Source organism: Vespula pensylvanica, chromosome 15, assembly GCF_014466175.1.
Source record: "Vespula pensylvanica isolate Volc-1 chromosome 15, ASM1446617v1, whole genome shotgun sequence".
In the NCBI taxonomy this organism is placed as follows: Eukaryota; Metazoa; Arthropoda; class Insecta; order Hymenoptera; family Vespidae; genus Vespula; species Vespula pensylvanica.
Genome location: NC_057699.1, coordinates 2525852 through 2543351, shown reverse-complemented (window position 1 = coordinate 2543351; position 17500 = coordinate 2525852). Strand labels below are relative to the sequence as shown.

At 30.9% G+C, this 17500-nt stretch overlaps 2 protein-coding genes across 5 annotated transcripts in view; one reads left to right on the top strand and one right to left on the bottom strand.

Moving 5' to 3' along the window:
* Positions 1 to 1544: 1544 nt before the first annotated feature.
* LOC122634682 (juvenile hormone acid O-methyltransferase) lies at positions 1545 to 3693 on the top strand. The gene is made up of 5 exons (XM_043823860.1): positions 1545 to 2042; positions 2227 to 2398; positions 2590 to 2722; positions 3058 to 3205; positions 3290 to 3693. The coding sequence occupies exons 1-5, from the start codon at positions 1856 to 1858 to the stop codon at positions 3502 to 3504; spliced, it is 855 nt and encodes a 284-aa protein (XP_043679795.1). The 5' UTR covers positions 1545 to 1855; the 3' UTR covers positions 3505 to 3693.
* A 3852-nt stretch (positions 3694 to 7545) lies between these two features.
* The window catches only part of LOC122634678 (1-phosphatidylinositol 4,5-bisphosphate phosphodiesterase classes I and II), a 13422-nt gene continuing 3467 nt past the window's right edge, over positions 7546 to 17500 (bottom strand). The window contains exons 7-20 of one of the 4 annotated variants that reach the window (XR_006328450.1): positions 17325 to 17445; positions 17038 to 17233; positions 16606 to 16948; positions 16303 to 16494; positions 15992 to 16201; positions 15583 to 15902; positions 15151 to 15468; positions 15029 to 15073; positions 14691 to 14892; positions 14386 to 14608; positions 13978 to 14293; positions 13657 to 13848; positions 11602 to 13588; positions 7546 to 8016 (exon numbers count right to left, since the gene is read on the bottom strand). Coding sequence is in view for 3 of the 4 variants with exons in the window: in XM_043823852.1 (XP_043679787.1) it covers positions 13466 to 13588; positions 13657 to 13848; positions 13978 to 14293; positions 14386 to 14608; positions 14691 to 14892; positions 15029 to 15073; positions 15151 to 15468; positions 15583 to 15902; positions 15992 to 16201; positions 16303 to 16494; positions 16606 to 16948; positions 17038 to 17233; positions 17325 to 17445 (2801 nt within the window). In the remaining variant the exon portion in view is untranslated. Of the gene's footprint in view, positions 8017 to 9698; positions 13589 to 13656; positions 13849 to 13977; positions 14294 to 14385; positions 14609 to 14690; positions 14893 to 15028; positions 15074 to 15150; positions 15469 to 15582; positions 15903 to 15991; positions 16202 to 16302; positions 16495 to 16605; positions 16949 to 17037; positions 17234 to 17324; positions 17446 to 17500 lie in introns of those variants that run through there. The other 3 variants (XM_043823852.1, XM_043823854.1, XM_043823853.1) reach the window with 3 other exon arrangements.

Below are 17500 nucleotides of genomic sequence, written 5' to 3'. Positions count from 1 at the left end.
CTCTCTCTCTCTCTCTCTCTATACTCTATAACGTTAGATAGAGATAACTGGTTTTAGATTAGAAGTTAGACAAATTAGCTTGTCTTTTTTAAATATCACTTCCAAAAAGAGACATGATTTGTTTCACTGTAAAAAAAAAAAGAAAAAGAAAACGAAAAGAAAAGAAAAAAAGAAAAGTTACATAACAATTCATCCCCTACTTGTTTATATACGTATGTATATGTGAGATACGAATGTTTGATTAGGAAAGCATCCTCTATATAATATACCTGCGTGTATGGAGTGTGCCGACGCATATTCAAATACGCTGCTGTCCGAAAGGCAAATACATGCGAACGAAAGATAAGAACGCTTCAAGGGTTCGAATTGCTTGATAGGATTTCACCTCTATTATCATCGATATAATGGAACGTGCTTTACGTGAACGCGTTCCTCTACACACGCTTTCGCATACCTCGATAAATCTAACGAATAGATCGATCTAATCGATACGAGGAAAGATTAGAAAACATACTTTAGGTAGATGCGTGATGCACTTAATATAAACTATGGATATATATATATATATATATATATATATACATCTTATTAATAGTTTTTTTAACACGAGAATATGTTTTTTATAATAATAATAGAAATTTATGAATTTTCTATTACTTGGACCAATGATCAAATCGCTTAATTTCTGCTCAAGGCTGTTTTATATAGAACGAATTCGTGAGCGTTCGGTAAAAATCGGATCAAACCGAGAAGGCCCACCAAAGTGGTCACGACCAGTTTCCCCCTTTCGTCTTTGGGCCTCATATTATCTGAACCTCCTAACTATACACCCGATTCACTTCATCGAAACGCTCGTGGTGTTCCAAGGTGTTCACCACGGGACACCCTAATCTAGGACAGTCCGTTCTAGCAACGAATCGTGAAATTTCAAGATTAGCTAAGGTAAAGGAATTTGACAACAAATTTACGATAACTATCTGAGATTGAGAGAGAGTAAAAGAGTAAAAGAAAGACAAAAAGAAAGAGAAAGAAAGAGAGAGAGAGAGAGAGAGATCGTAGTCTAAAACATGATATCTCTTTGACTCGTTCAGATATCAAATTAGGCTAACGAAATAGAAGGGCCAATTAAAATGACCGACAAGAGGACATCTCTCAACATGAGGGGTGCTATCGCTCGTCAAAAAAGGTCGATGGAAGGTCAAAAAAGGTCGACCGATCGTAGATAAAAGACAAAAGCGACAGAAAATCGTCGTGATATCTCATATGTTACGACTCGAGACGTATTTCGGGTCAACCCGGTGGATCCTTCGAACCAAGAGTCGAGTTTTCAGGCTCGGTCATTGAACTTCCGAGGTCTGCATGGTCCCATGGGCCTTCTTCCCCCTTTCTCCTCCCTCTTCAACTTCTTCTCTCGTCGAGATATAACCTAAGTGAGAGAAAAGAATTCGGATATTGAGGTAGGTACGAATAGGAGTAGGGGAGAGTGTGGTTTAAGGAAAAAAGAAGTAAGAGAGTAGGAAAAAAATGAAATGAAACGGGTAAGACGAGAAGAGGAAAGGAAGAAGAGGAAAGAAAGAAAGAAGAGGACAGAGATAGAGCAAGAAAGTTGCTCTCTTGTGTAGGGGAGTCACCGAATATAAATACGAAACTCGGGTCGAAAAGTCAGTAGTCAGGAGGTTCGCGGGCATGGTATTGAAGTCATACATCAGTTTTCTTTATATATATATATATATATACACATATATATGTATGTAAGTGCATACGTGCACAAATCGTAAACGCGCTTTTATACCGCATAATTTTCTTCATTTTTCATTTGGAAAAAGTGTTCGGAGCGACGAGTTTCACGTTAAAGATGGAGAAGGTCGACGAGTATTTGAATGCAAGCAAATTACAATATCACGATACCTCTGAAATCGTAGAGGAATTTGACAAAGAATTAGGGGAGATGCATGGACGATGCATCGATCTTGGTTGCGGTCCAGGACAAGTTACAGTCGAACTGATCTTACCAAGATTGCCACGGGATTCCGTGATGATCGGTAAGACCGAACTTTAATTTAATTTAACAATGTTTGACATTTATCGCAGCGTTTTAAATAAAGGAAAAATTAATTTTTCTCTCTTTCTGTCTCTCTCTCTCTCTCTCTCTCTCTCTCTCTCTCTCTCTCTCTCTCTCTCTTTCTTTCTTTTTCCTCACGTTTTTATCATCCTACGTATTCACAGGAGCGGATATATCAAACGCCATGTTGGAACACGCAACAAAAAATTATCGCGATAATCCACGGCTATCTTTTCTTCATCTGGACATCGAAACTTCAAATTTACCCCAGGAACAAATAGCACGATACGATAATGCTGTCTCCATGTATTGTCTTCATTGGTGTCACAATACGCGGTATTCTCTTATCTTCCTTCATAATCTCTTCTCTTTTCTTTTCTTTCTTTCTTTCTCTTCTCTTCTCTTTTCTTTTCTTCTCTCCTCTTCTCTTTTCATTTCATCTCGATTAAGATCTAAAACTGAAGGTGAACGATAGAAAAGTCGTCGAAAAGAACTATCGATATCAAATCTTTCATTCACGTACTTAGGCTGGCCTTCGAGAATATCTTCAAATTACTTCGGCCTGGTGGCAAAGCATTGATTATGTTCCTCGCATACAACGATGGCTTCGATGCCTACGTCAGAATACATGAGAATCCACGTTATCAACCGTACATGCAGGTATCGTATCGATCTTTATTTCAAAGTTCGAATTTTTCTTCGTAATTATATTTCCTAAGTCTGAAACCGCATAAATATCGATTCTAAAACTATGACCGAATATCCCTGACCTGTACGATTACAAATTTTAATAATAAATCACTAAACTATAACGAACTAATCAATCCTCTCCCTCCTCCATCCACCACCTCATCCTTTTCTAATATTCAATCTATTAAATTCAGCTTCAAACGAATAAATCGAATAAGTGAGTTATATTTCTTCTATTCTCGATAATTTATCTTTATCTTCTTAGGAACGTTGATATATCATATGAAAATACATACATATTTCAGGATGCTCATAAATTCGTCCCATACTTTCATCGTAGCAACGATTCGAGAGGCGCTCTTAGATCCATCCTCGAAGATATCGGATTCAATGTTCTCCACTGCAGCAAAAGGGAAAAGAGCTTCGTCTATCAGAACATTCAAAGTTTAAAAAGTAAATAAATGTATCATACGAAATGCGAATAAGTTTCGTGTATCATGCTCGAATTAATCTCGATAAATGTTTTCGCCATTACAGAACACGCACTAGCTGTGAATCCCTTCATATCGAGAATACCAGAGGGTGATTTAAAAGAAGAATTCGAAGACATTCTGATCCGAGAAATTATCAGCCGAAAAATTCTATTTCCGAATAAAGCTGACAAATGTCAGAAAGAGTATAGCGTGTTAGATAGATATCATATTTTGGTGACGTATATGCAGAAACCTTATACTACGATGACTACGGAATAAATAATAAAAGTATCTAAAGTCGTTCGATAAAAGAAAATGGAAAGAAAAGAAGGAAAAAGAAAATGAAAAAAAAAAGATTAAATAATAAAAACGAAGTTACAAATATCAACGAGTTATATCGTAAGACCTTTTAATTGAAACCAGAGATAGAAATTGAAATGATAAGAGGAAAGAGACGAAAAGAAAAGACGAAAAATATTCATGAAGAAAGTAAAAAAAAAAGAAAAGAAAAAGAAAAAGAACGATTCAATCGACAATGTCCTACGACAATAAAGTTTATTGTATACTGTGCCTTTAATTTTACAATACAATACAGCCATTTATAGAATATCGTTATAACTCTTGGATCATCGTGTGGTATCTTGTGTGGTTTTTTATTCACCAAAGCAGGTAACAACATTTTCTCTAAATTCCGTTCTTCTTTTTTTGTCTAGAAAATACATCCAGTTTGACGGCTTATTTTATGGTTTATTAACAGCAATTTTATATATATATATGTATATATATATATACATATTTTATATGTATATATATATATATATACATATATATTTATACATATATATGCATATAATATATAAGTGTGTGTGTATTGTGTGCGTATATATTATATATCGATACGCAGACTATTGTTCAGATTTTAACATGCACAGAAAAGTTTTTTATTATAATTTTGTAGACGAATGTTCATTTAATATCATTTCTTCCTTCAAGCATGTTTCAATCCGAATATAACAATCGTTTTAATTTACAACGCTTCATCTCAGAATCTCTTCTTATCTTTTACTCGACGTATACACACGCACATATATATTCGTGTATTAGAGATATATACATATATATATATATATGTATATATATTATATATTATATATTAATTGCAAGTCGCGACAATTAGATAATTTTCATAAAACGAGATTAAGAAGGAAGACTTAAAAGGAATCCTTAACGCGTTGGAAGCATTACGAACGATCGCGCATGCGAAAGTATTTTATCAATATACATAGATTTCCTTTTTCTGTAACACAATAATAGAGACAAATTATAAATTAGATATACACACATTATCAATAATGATTATTAATATACTCATTTCTTATCAACATCTGTATTCTGTAAATTTGTGTGTCAGTTGCGAAATAGGAAACATCGATTTTGCACAACACAAATCTTTCATATATAACTTCGACCTACGATTCTTAATTAATATAAGTAAGTAAGTAAGTAAGTAAGTAAGTAAGTAAGCAAGCAAGTAAGTGTATAAGTAATAATTCATTAATAATGTTGCAGACGGGATACATTGACTCGATTATTGACTCGATAATTGTAAAATCTTATCGGTCATTCGAAATTATCTATATCTTTATCACTTGAAATTCATTTTTGTTATTTCCAGTTAATTTACAATAGCGCATTTCAGATTAGAATAAAAGAGTTGCGATTGATTCAGAATCATTCGTTTGAAATATAGGAGAGCCTTTCAGGATTAGACGAGTATTGCTCGTAAAAAGATCCTAAACTGACGATTCACCTAATCTTATGTGCCTTAACTTTTAATTACTTATATGCGATAGATATAATAGGTACGTACATTTATTAATTACACTCTACGACGTTACAATTAACGAAGCGATATATATATAAGTATATATACTATATATACGTATATCGAGTATGTTACTTAACTCGTATATTCTTAATCGTAGAAAGAACATCGAACATTGAAAACGTTTAATTTCTTAATTATTTAAACATTAGTTTTTTTGTTTGTTTGTTGGTTTGTTTTTTTTTTTTTCTTTTTTTTACGGGGGAAAGAGGGAACAAATGTTTCGACTACCGAATGATGAAGAATGATCGAGGGCAAGGCACAAGTGAATGAGAGGAGAAATTATTTTTGAATGAAAACTAATCTCTTTGTTGTTTTAATAATTCTAATGCCGAATTGATTTTCATTTTCTTTGTTTATCTCTTTAAATACCATTGACTTTCACTTGGGCACCTACTGTACGCCAGTAGTGAACAATTATTCGATTAACGATTAAATTGTTCACTTCTGTTTCATAATTAGTAACGTAGAACAAAACGATTCAATGATTATTAATATATACCGAGTAATTTATTAATATATTTTATAATGATCGAGTTACACTCGACACAATTTAATCGACACTAACCCATTGACGAACTGGCTCGAAATAAAATTACAGATAATATTACATACGATATGAAGAAATTTTCTTGTATAATTTGAAAATATATATGACGTTACATATCTTATCAATAGAAAAAAAGAAAAAGAAATAATAATACAGAGATCGGTATTATAATGTTTTTCGAGCTCGTAAAAGTTAACGATTGGAATGTGAAAAGAAAAATGGAAGATCAATTAAGCGAGGAAAATATCTATAAAAAATAGCATGCATATAGAGATATGACTTAAGGAAGGAGGATACGATCGGAAAATAATAAACAAAAAATAAAAAAAGAAGAACAAAGCGTGAACACAACAAAAATCATTATTATCGACATAATTACATGTATAAAATCGGGAGAGAAAAAGAAAAAAAAAATTAAAATGAAATGCATAGAAGAAATATGCGAGATGAGTATTGGACTCCTATATTATAAAATTCATATTAAATGTATCTGTTAATCGTGTATCACATAAAACCATCGATAGAAACATGAGGAAATAAATAATTATGATAATAATAGTAATAGTAATAGTAATAGTAATAGTGATAGTAATAATAATAGTAATAGTAATAGTAATAATAATAGTAATAGTAATAGTAATAATAATAGTAATAGTAATAGTAATAATAATAGTAATAGTAGTAGTAATAGTAATAGTAATAATAATAATTAAAGATGAATGGAGGGAAAACGACATAACAAAAGTGGAACAATTAAGAGATACAATTTTTAAATCTTAACGTTTCGATCACGATATACGAGTCCTATTTTTGAGGAAGACAACATTTTTGAACTATCTATTTGCTATTTTGATGCAAATAAAAATCCGAAGAATATATATAAAGTATTAGATCCATTTAATTCGATCAAGTAAAACATATGATATAATGATATAGAAAAAGATATAAGAGAAACTGATCTTGTTAAATAAATTAATAGATAAAAATACATGTTTCCTTTGAATTTCTATTTGAAATGGAAATGTCTCCATACATATATTCTTCTTGTGCATACGACAACATTGATCAACATTACCTAAAAACTACATATTCGCTTCGTTCAATTATAATCCATTCTTATTTTGATTATATGCAAATATTTAATGTCTAAAAGATAAATCGTATAACGTGATCAATATTAAAAATCATTTACAAAAAGAAATAGAGATACGAGAAACAGATTACATTATATTTTTATATTTAAAATACTAATAATTTTTTATATTATAATTTATATTGAATAAAAATAAAATTCTAACGCAACGTTATACGATTTCTCCTATATATATATGTGTGTGTGTGTGTGTGTGTGTATTCATTTAACTAATAATCGATACGAAATCGATCAAACTAATCTGTAAAAAATCCCTGATCCATCTAATTAGAATACTTTGGATAAACGGAAGAAGAATATACAAATTTCGAAAGCAAAAAATATCTTCACTTTCGAAAAAAGGAAAAAAAAAGAAGAAAAAAATACTAAAATTATAAGAAGTAAAAACAAAAAGGAAAAAAAGAATTATTATTACGATTAAACTACGCGTAATCGTTCACTGTGATCACCAAGCTAATACAACTAATACATACTATTACAGCGTACCGTGAATCGACGTGAAGCACATTTCCAAAAAATTAAGATCAACTTTGAAAACATATTTGATACATATTCAGGTACGGAAAATCGTTGTTACATATGATAGTAAATATACATATATTCGACGGAGATCAAAGATCGATCATAAAGAAGCATGAAATATAAGATCTATTTCTTAACGCGTAATGGAAGATCCAAAGAAATAAAAAAAATATCCATTGAACGTTTACGTTTGACTTTTTTTTTTTTAAATGCACACCATTGTCTTACTCGAAAAAATGAACCGATGGATTGTTTAAAACAATAAATAAAACCAAATGATTTTTATACGATCTTCCGTAGGCCGTACAATGATACTGTACAATAATTTATACAATATGTGTATATATATGTATATATACATACACATATAAAATATTATATATACATATATATGTATATATGTATATATATTATGTATATACCCGATATATATATATATAATTTCTCTTTGTACAATAAAATCTTTGCATTCGGAGAAATCGTACTTTCATATTACGTATTTACGTATATTAACAACAACTTAAAGCCGAGATAAATGATTTAATAAGTTTGGCAAGATCGCAGCATTAAAGTCAACGGTTCGACTTGATTGATCGACGTAAAAATTATTGATAAATCATGATGTGTTGTAATTTGATTGGCACTAAAGAAGCTGATATATATATATACATATATATATATCTATATATATATCAGTGAAATTGTGTATTGCATTCGATAAAATCAAACTAGTAAGGTATTTGTCTAAAAAAAAAGCTGTGACACACCAGATCTAACTCGTAATTCTCTATTCTACTATTAACAACATCAACAGCAACAACACGTAATATATTCAACATCGATAATATATATATATACATATACATATACATATATATATATATATTTATTATTATCTTAACTATATATACAGTGGTATATATATATATATTTATATTTATATAATATGCATATATCTCTATACGTAATATAACAAATACGTAATTCTTACGCAAGTGTATACGCATATTACATAATATAAAAAGAAAATTTGTAATATACACCTGCTGTTCTGTATATAAAGTATCTTGCATGATAAACGTATACAAAGATACGATAATTAATTTATACGGACAATTAATACAATAACAAAGAAAGTTCGTATAAAAAGATTTGCAACAGGAGTTTAAAACAATAGGAGTAACTTGAGAAAATCTAAACAAAAAGAAATTAAAATTAGAGGAAATTAATGGCAAAGAATCACACTGGAAAAAGGGTATATCTGTGCTTAAACATATTCAAAATGTAAATCTTTTACAATTGATTATACCCAATTATTATAAACGATCTAAATATAGTATAATATCTCATCTTATACTCTCTCTAGAGATCCTCCAATAAAGCCTAACAGGCTATAAAGTCACACATAATTCTTTCTAATGTATAGAACATCAATGTATACGTATACGTACATGTTTTCGTGGGATTATATTAAATACGGCACACATTTATATGAACCCGCAACATTCTCATCATTTAATAGAGCATTCTCTTGTTCACTGCTTAATTTGGTAATATTAATATTTGCTAGGTAGAGAGGAAACCAAGTGTGTTGTCATCTTTTCTTTTTTTTAAATGCTTATCTATCTGTACTCATTATCATTCTTAAATGAAACGTGCTCCTTTTCAATTAAATTTGAGCGAGCGCAGAAAAAAAAAAAGACTCTCTTTTACGTAAAATTTTTTAACGTGAATCCTCAAAATTTATAAATTATAGTTATGAATGTAAAAGGAAAAAGACAAAGTTTATATTTAATCAATTAACGATCTCATCATGGATATTGTAATTGGATGGGCACGATGCAATTCTTCTTATTCACTTTTCAAAATTGTAAATTTAATCTCTTGAAATAGTCAAATGAAAATCAAAAAGAATTTTGTTAATATCTCATCCTCGTATATACCGATATATATATTTCATGTGAAAATATTTTAGATTTCAACATAAAAAGAATAAATATAAATTCGATATACTATTTGTTTCCAGATATATATATATATATATATATATATATATATATATATATATATATTGTGTATCGCTCTGAAGAATATAATTTATTGATTCCTGTAAAACAACGATATTATTAAACCATCTCTATTTGAAAATATTTATCGACATTAATATCTGACGACAAATCGTTCTCGAAATAATCCCATAACATCACGCGAACGAGAATATTGGAATTTGCAGACGTTAAATGCCATGAGATCACGTATTCGAAGTATATATGTATATATCTTTCTCTCTCTCTCTCTATATATATATATATATATATATATATCGATTATATCGCGTACTAGATCACAAAAACATTGACGTTAGGATTGACCCGTCGGGTGTCGGGTGTTATATTTCTTATTTCTTTTTTCTTTCTTTCCCTTTCTCTTTCTTTTTTTCTTTCTCTCTCTTTCACACGCGCGACGTGGTGCAAAAAGCTTAACGTCGAAGTGTAAAAAAATATCTCGTTGAAATAAATAAAGCGGCAGCGGCAAAGTATCAACGATAGATCATAGTTTATCAACAGCCCTTCATTTGGGCTCAGTCTCCAGATCGAAGGGAACGATTTACACATATATACATATATAAATATACATATAAATATAAATATAAATATATATACATATATATATATATACATATATATGCAACCCTTCGGAAACTTAAAGGACACAGTAGCAACACGGCGCCTCGCTAAAATAATTCAACAAACGTCTACATCGCATAAATATCATAGTCTTTTTTTTTCTTTTCTATAAATCCCACTAATATAGTAGTAGTAGCAGCTCTCGACAATTTGCGATCGATTGAAAGTTAGACACACAACAGGATTATACATACGTACAGACACACTCACGCACGCACACGCACACACGCATATAAGATAAATTCTCTTAAATAAATCACTCGGACAAGATAATATACCCTAAGTCCATTTACAATTATAATAAGATTTCTCTCGTACGATTACGATATATCTTATATTATTATTATATATATACATATATATTATTATTATTATTATTATTATTATTATTATTATTATTATTATTATATATATGTATATATACATATATATATATATATGCGTAACTTACATAGTTAAACATATACAATAGAAACAATAAGGACAATGTTACACGAAGTAACATTTTTGATTGTCTTCCTCGAAAGAGGTTCCGCTTGTGTAGTCAACACAATCGGAGACTACACAGCTTGAAATTTATACAGATCATTCTCGTCTTTACGAATGAACTCCTCCTTCTTAATCATACTTTTCTATAATGAGAATATACACTTCTCATCGATGCAATATATAACAAACGTATCTTCTGTTCCTAACAATTCCAATTTTTACCATTAAAAATCTTAATAATGTTAAATCAAATTCGTAAAACAAGAAGTATCTGTATATACGCACGTGATACAGAGAAAATCTGAGATTATTCTTCGTTTTTTTTATCGTTTTGTTTTTTCTCTTCCTTCTGTTCTCTCCTTCTTCTTTTTTTTACATTAGTTTTCTTTTTGTTTTTAACTCTTTCGCGTCCAAACAAAACGTTTATCTAAGAACCCTCTCGTAAGATCACAGCGATGTTCTTCACGATTTATTACCAAATAAAAGCTGACAAACGAATGTAAAAAATATATGATTAATCTGTCAGATATATATATATATATATATACATGTGTGTATATATATATATATTTACTAGTATATGAAAACGTACGTATTATATCAAAAACGAATTCATTATCGAACGCGAAAGATCCAAACGGAAAATAATAATTTTTTTCAATATATTCAGAATATGAATCAGATTTCATTTCTAAAAATGTCTTTAATATGGAGTACTTTCAGTCAAAATATATATATATATATATATATATATATATATATATATATATATCAGATCACGTATGCGCTCTTTCAGATCTTTGCTATGTCACAACGATTCTCTTCTAGGCCAAAGAGAATTCGTTTTTGACTGTGATCTACCGATGTTTGACGAAGACGATCGAATCATTTTCTACGATTATAGATCATCGTAACGTCGATATAGACAGCATTTTGGAACGCGATTTAGAAGTAGTCTGGTTTAATTAAATAACGCCTTATGCATATAACAACAATATTAAGTGTTAGCACTTAGGAAGATTTACTCTCTTATTTAGAATTATATATACTCTCTCTTTCTCTTTCTTTTTCTCTTTCTTTCTTCAAATACATATATATATATATATATATATATATATATATATATATTTCCTTTTTCCACACTTTTCTCATAATTAATAACAATGAGAACGGAAATCAATGTTCCATTAGTTTTCAATGAGTAGTATCTTTTTAATACTGTATAAACAACGGCAGATTTAACTCGGTTGTTTTAAAATTTCTGACATAATTTATTTACTCTTCTGTTTAAAGAACCGATGAAATGTTTGTCGATAACAAAGAGATCGAAAGGCAGCATGCTCGTATGCTCGATAAACCTCGATCGATCCAAACTCAGATTCGGTTTCAAATGTGTTTATTCATTCGATTAATAGTACGTATATATGCGTGTGTATATACATATACATATATATGTATTATGTACATACCAAAGTATCCCAATGAAAAGTATCCATCAGGATTTTTATATAATCTAACTGATTTTTTCGAGAAACACCGGGACAAATCAATTTTATTATTAAGAGAGATAGATCTTATCGTATATTCATTTATTTTGAGCTAACCCCCTTAAAAATTTTAAGTGATAACAGGGGTCAAGCGGTACGTCATTTGAAAGATATTTTAATTCTCTTTACGATAGTACTATATCTTGTTTTCTTTTCTTTTCTTTTTTTTTTTTTTCTTTTTAATTTTGAGTCAATCAATCCTCGATAAAATGCATTTCTAATTTTACGCGTTTCGAAATTACTTTTCAAAAGTACTTTTAATTTATTAAATATTCAAATGCGTATTGCATGGAGTAATAAAATCTTTGCTGAATAGTACGTCGAACATACTACAGTATACGTCCGGTATAATCCTATGAATGCATGGGTTATTATATTGTATAACAAAATTATTGATCCACTCTTTTTATCAAACAATTTGACCGGAAAGCCGTACTTAGAATTACTTAAGAATCAGATTTATTCATTGATCGTATAAATTATTCAAACAGATCTGAATATACCGGAAGAAGTGTTTTTTCAAAGCGTTTTAAATCAGCATTTTCCTAATCATTTACACTTTTTAATTTTTTTCTATGCATAGTCGAAGAATACGCCAAATTTAATACAAAATGATTTATATAAGGAAACAAAGAGTTTATTACTACATAGAGATGGAAAATACACAATATTTCATAAAATAAAAGTTGTTTTCAAATAGAAATTTAAAAATGTATTTTCTCGGAAATTATTGACTCAAAATTTTAAAATAGCACAATCATAAAGAGAATTAAAAGATCTTTCAAATGATATATCATTTGATCCTAGTTGCTATTTAAGATTTTTCGAAGAGTGAATATTTTCAGCCCTTTTAGAAGATTGATCCAAAATGGAACGATTTGTGACAAGGACCCGTCCCTCTCAAAAACAAAATTAATCTGTCTCAGCGTTTCTTGAAAAAATCATTAGATATCATAATCATTCTGGTGGACATTTTTCGTTTAGACACTATATATATATATATACATATATGTATATTTATGGTACTAACGTAAGAGATAAATTTATCTAAGAAGATATAAAATTATCTTATACGTCATTCGAATTTGAAAATCGAGACGTTAGACATTAAAATCTCATTTTATGTACACACGATGTATGTAGTATAGAGACCTTGCTCATCGAAATTTTTACAGTTGACGAGCTGCCTAAAATCATATTCTCTCTCTCTTTTTGGTTTCTTTTCTTTTTTCACTTTTCAAAAAGTATATCTGCCGTTTTACAAATCCACTTTTCTATTCCGCTATCGTCAGATAGAGTTTCATCAAGAACTATTCAATGTACCAATATCGTCAGTATTTTCATTTGGTATATTGTCCAAATTTTCACTGAGACAATGTAATGTAGAATATCATCTCGCCTCATTAATCAATATGTATTCTCACTGAGTGATTCAGGCATACTGGTACCACCTGATGGTGATAATGGTAACTCTCCACTTTCATATTTGCTACAACGACTATTATACTCTGCCTGCAGAGCGGCTTTTATCTAGAAATTTATATACCAAGTCATTATTAACTATAAAGAAAATACTTTAATATACGAGAGACTCTTACATTAGCTCTTTCCTCCTCCAACCTCTGTCGGACCTCTTCGTGTTGCCTTTCCAACTCCGCTCTCTTTTTCTCATAAATTTTTTTCAATCTAGTACATTCGTTAACACCTTTCTCCACTGTCGACTTAGCGACCTCTCTCTTCATCCGATCTAATTCGGCCTTGTCCTTATGAACCTTAGCTAATTGCTTGACCTGCATGTTTTAAAGATATATCAAATCTACTAATTCTATTTAACATGAAAATCTTTTTTTAACTATTCTTTTCTTTTCCTCAAGAAGAATGAAATCACTCGAAAAGAGAAATATAAATGAAGCATATACCTCGCCGTGTCTACTAGCTTGAAGTTTACGCATAACATCAGCTGTTTCCCTTTCCTGTAGAACTTTCAATGTTTTCAATTGATTCGATTGCGATGTTCGCATCACTTTCTCTACCGTGGCAAATACGCTTTCATGATATTTCTCTTGTAACTCACGTTCCTGTTGCATGTGTACTTTACAAACAGCCAATAATCGTTCACTTTGACTCCTAGGTAAACCTCTTGATAGACCTTCAACGCCTTCACGATTTTCCATTTCAGAACATTCGGAAGTTTCTGCCAGAGCTAGAGTACTTAAACCCACGTCGCTTGAAAAACTATTTTTGTCAGAGGAAACAAAAGCATCCATTTCATTATTATTTCAGATAAGTAAATCTATATCAGCGTCTTTCTACTAACAGATACTAACATGTTTCTACTTGATAATCGTTTCACCAATTTATGACTCATGCAAAACTTAGACTTATGCTTTTCTCCATCGAGAGAACCCTTTTGAGATTGTATTCGTATTTTTTCCTTCTCATGTTTTTTCCTCAAAGATTCCAACTTTTTCTCAAGCTCCGATTTCTTCTCCTTTACGAGTTTATTTTCCATAAGTTTTTCCAAAGATTCAGCTACTACCTCTTCGCTCGCTAAAAGGAAAAATTGAACGCGTTTTTGTAGCTTTTTTTCTTTTTTTACATACTGATGCTTTTACTGATGCTATATACTTACTACTACTAGCATTGACCGGACTTTTATTTGCAGATGCATCAACGAACTGGACTACAGGAGATGGTGCATTATCTTCAACTTCTGGCGTTTCAGAAGTATTTATACCAATAATCGATGGTCTACCATGTGTACTGCTTGTCGTTGGTTGAAGAGCTGGTAATTCACCTACTGATTGCACTCGTTTTGTCTTAACAGTCTCTTCCTGAAGAAAAATAAATATATATAGAATTAATACAAACGAAAGAAAGAAAGAAAGAAAGAAAAAACTTGTGCCAAAATAAATATTAGTAAAATCAATAAATTGATTAGCTAATTTCATTGTTATAAGAACAACTTACGGTCGATTTAGAAGCAGTTGGTGTTTCGCCAACTTTATCTTTTTCCTATAAAATGTTAGTTTAAGAGTTAGTGAATATTGGGTGTGTTAGTATAATATCATTTGTCAATCTTTAATGCTCACCTCAATTTCTTCAGAAGGTTCGTCTAAGCAATCAGTAAGAACCATTAATTGCTTCTCTCTCTTTTCCACTTCGCTTTGATATTTTATCGGATTGGCCAATGCTTCGGCTAATTCACTAAGGCCGTCTGGTACGTAATCTTTGACAATCACATGTAAAAATAGACTCGCTAATGGTAATGGTTGACCACATTCTGTTCTAAGTGCAACATGTCGGTATCCTGGACACAATCCCACAACAGGTAATACTCTATGACCGATCAATCGGCCAGATTCTTCATACGCGGCTATTCTGATGGAAGCTAATTCTGGCAATACTACCTAATGTAAATCAAGTATATTTGCAATAATATTAATCATTTAATAACGTTAGATAAGTCGAATGAGAAAGAGAGAGAGAGAGAGAGAGAGAGAGAGAGAGAAAGAGTTTCTTGCCTTTTTAAATACAAATGGTTCCTCGTCGTAAACAGGATTAATCCCATTATTAGGAACAATTTTCGTACGAAATTTCTTTCTCACTGTGTCCGCTGGAAGACCAAACATATCCACCTCCACATACGTTCCTACCCTTTTATCAGTCAGAAATTGAGCTGAAATTACATGGATATGTACCGTCCCTGCTATGATACCATCGACCGTTGATTCCGCAAAAGGATCCAATCGACGATCCTTTCGTCTCATAAATTCTGGCTTTAATATATAACCACAACGTTGATTGTATTCAAAAATTCCCAAATTCAGCTGCATCGCCAGATCTAATGTGTAAAATAATAAAAATACATAGAAAACTCTCTGATATTTTTATTCGCTTATATATTTATATTATGATAATACGTATGCTTACCAAGTGTTTGATAATTGAGAGCAACTAATTGGCAACCTGCATTCCAAAATACTTGAGGCATAAAGTTACTCGAATCGAATCGTGTTCCGGCTGGATAAACTCTCGACAATTGATGTTTATTGTAATTAACAAATTCCAATGGTCTTTCCTTTAGAAGCGTCGTTGCCTGTTTTTCGTCAAACGATGACATTTCGTACATTCGATTTTTTTCTATAAAAAACAAAAAAGAACAAACGCGATTAATATCAAAGAGTTCGTAATAAATACTATCTACGCGTGTGTGCATATCACGTTCCAACAAATATAATTACTTTCAGCTGATTCAAAACTATTAAAATGAACAGGTTGCACGTAATTGACTAATGCTGAAATTTCCGCGCCTGCTTCTGTTTCTTTCGCTGAAGTTGCTACTTTATCGGGTGCAGGAACTTTATCACCCATCCTAAATTTGATGTCTTCTACATTAGATTCATCTTCCTCTGTACTTGACTCGTCTTCATCATCTATATATATGTCAATTAAAAAAAATAAAATAAAATTATTGTAATAAATTAATTCACCTCTATATCAAGATGCAATAATATTTGAAGGAATCTTTATTCTTTGATATATACCATCGTCTTCTTGCGTACTATCTCTACTATTCTGTCTCTGCTGAAGCATCGGTGCGTGAGATACATCTCCATTCCTGATTTGTTGTTCGCCATTATTAACAACCCCGTCGACTACTTCGTTTTCGGGTATTATATCCGGCGGTGGCCCATTTTCCCCTTCAGCGGCTGGATTTACTATGCCATTCTCATCGGTTTCTTGAGGAGTTTCTTCACCCTCCAACGGTAATGCATGTTGCTTTTTATGATGCTTCTTGTGGTGGTGATGATGATGTTTCTTCTTATTTTTTATTATAATTTTACGTTTAAGTAAAGCTGGAGGAGGTAATTCTTGTCCAGGTTCCAGCTGGAAAAATATAACATCAAATTTGAGAGTATTGGTTATCGCTTAAATAACAATTAATATTAAAAAACTCAATATAAAAATGTTAATACTTTATGAGACTCCAGAGGTGCATCTAATAACATTTCACCAAATAACTCTCTACAATATTGTGCTATTTTAGCTTGCTGCCGTGGATTACAGTGATTTTCAAAACTAAGTATTACGGGAAATTCCGATGTTTTAAAGGCACTCTCAGCAATTGCCTCTATGACATCTCGTGCATGAATTTCAGGTACAAACGTATACCTGGGAAAATTACGTCAAAATAAATTACAACTCCATTAAGGAATGTCATTTATTAATCTATCTCTTTTTTTTTTTTTTAATTATAAATTACCCATGAACAATAACTGGTTCATCAAACTTTCCATTCCAAAAGTCTAGTTCGACGCAGCGGCAACCAGCAAGTAAACATTGACGATAAATTTCTACTGAACTTTTCCCTGTAAGCTGATGACCTAAAATCGGAATCCATATTTATCTTTTAATAAAATGAAGCTAGATGTATATACA

Excerpts from the sequence above, each read along its gene's own strand:
- LOC122634682 (XM_043823860.1), top strand. The coding sequence starts at position 1,856 with ATGGAGAAGGTCGACGAGTATTTGAATGCAAGCAAATTACAATATCAC. Across the intron at positions 2,399-2,589 it reads CATTGGTGTCACAATACGCG|GCTGGCCTTCGAGAATATCT; the intron begins GTATTCTCTTAT and ends TCACGTACTTAG. Across the intron at positions 2,723-3,057 it reads GTTATCAACCGTACATGCAG|GATGCTCATAAATTCGTCCC; the intron begins GTATCGTATCGA and ends TACATATTTCAG.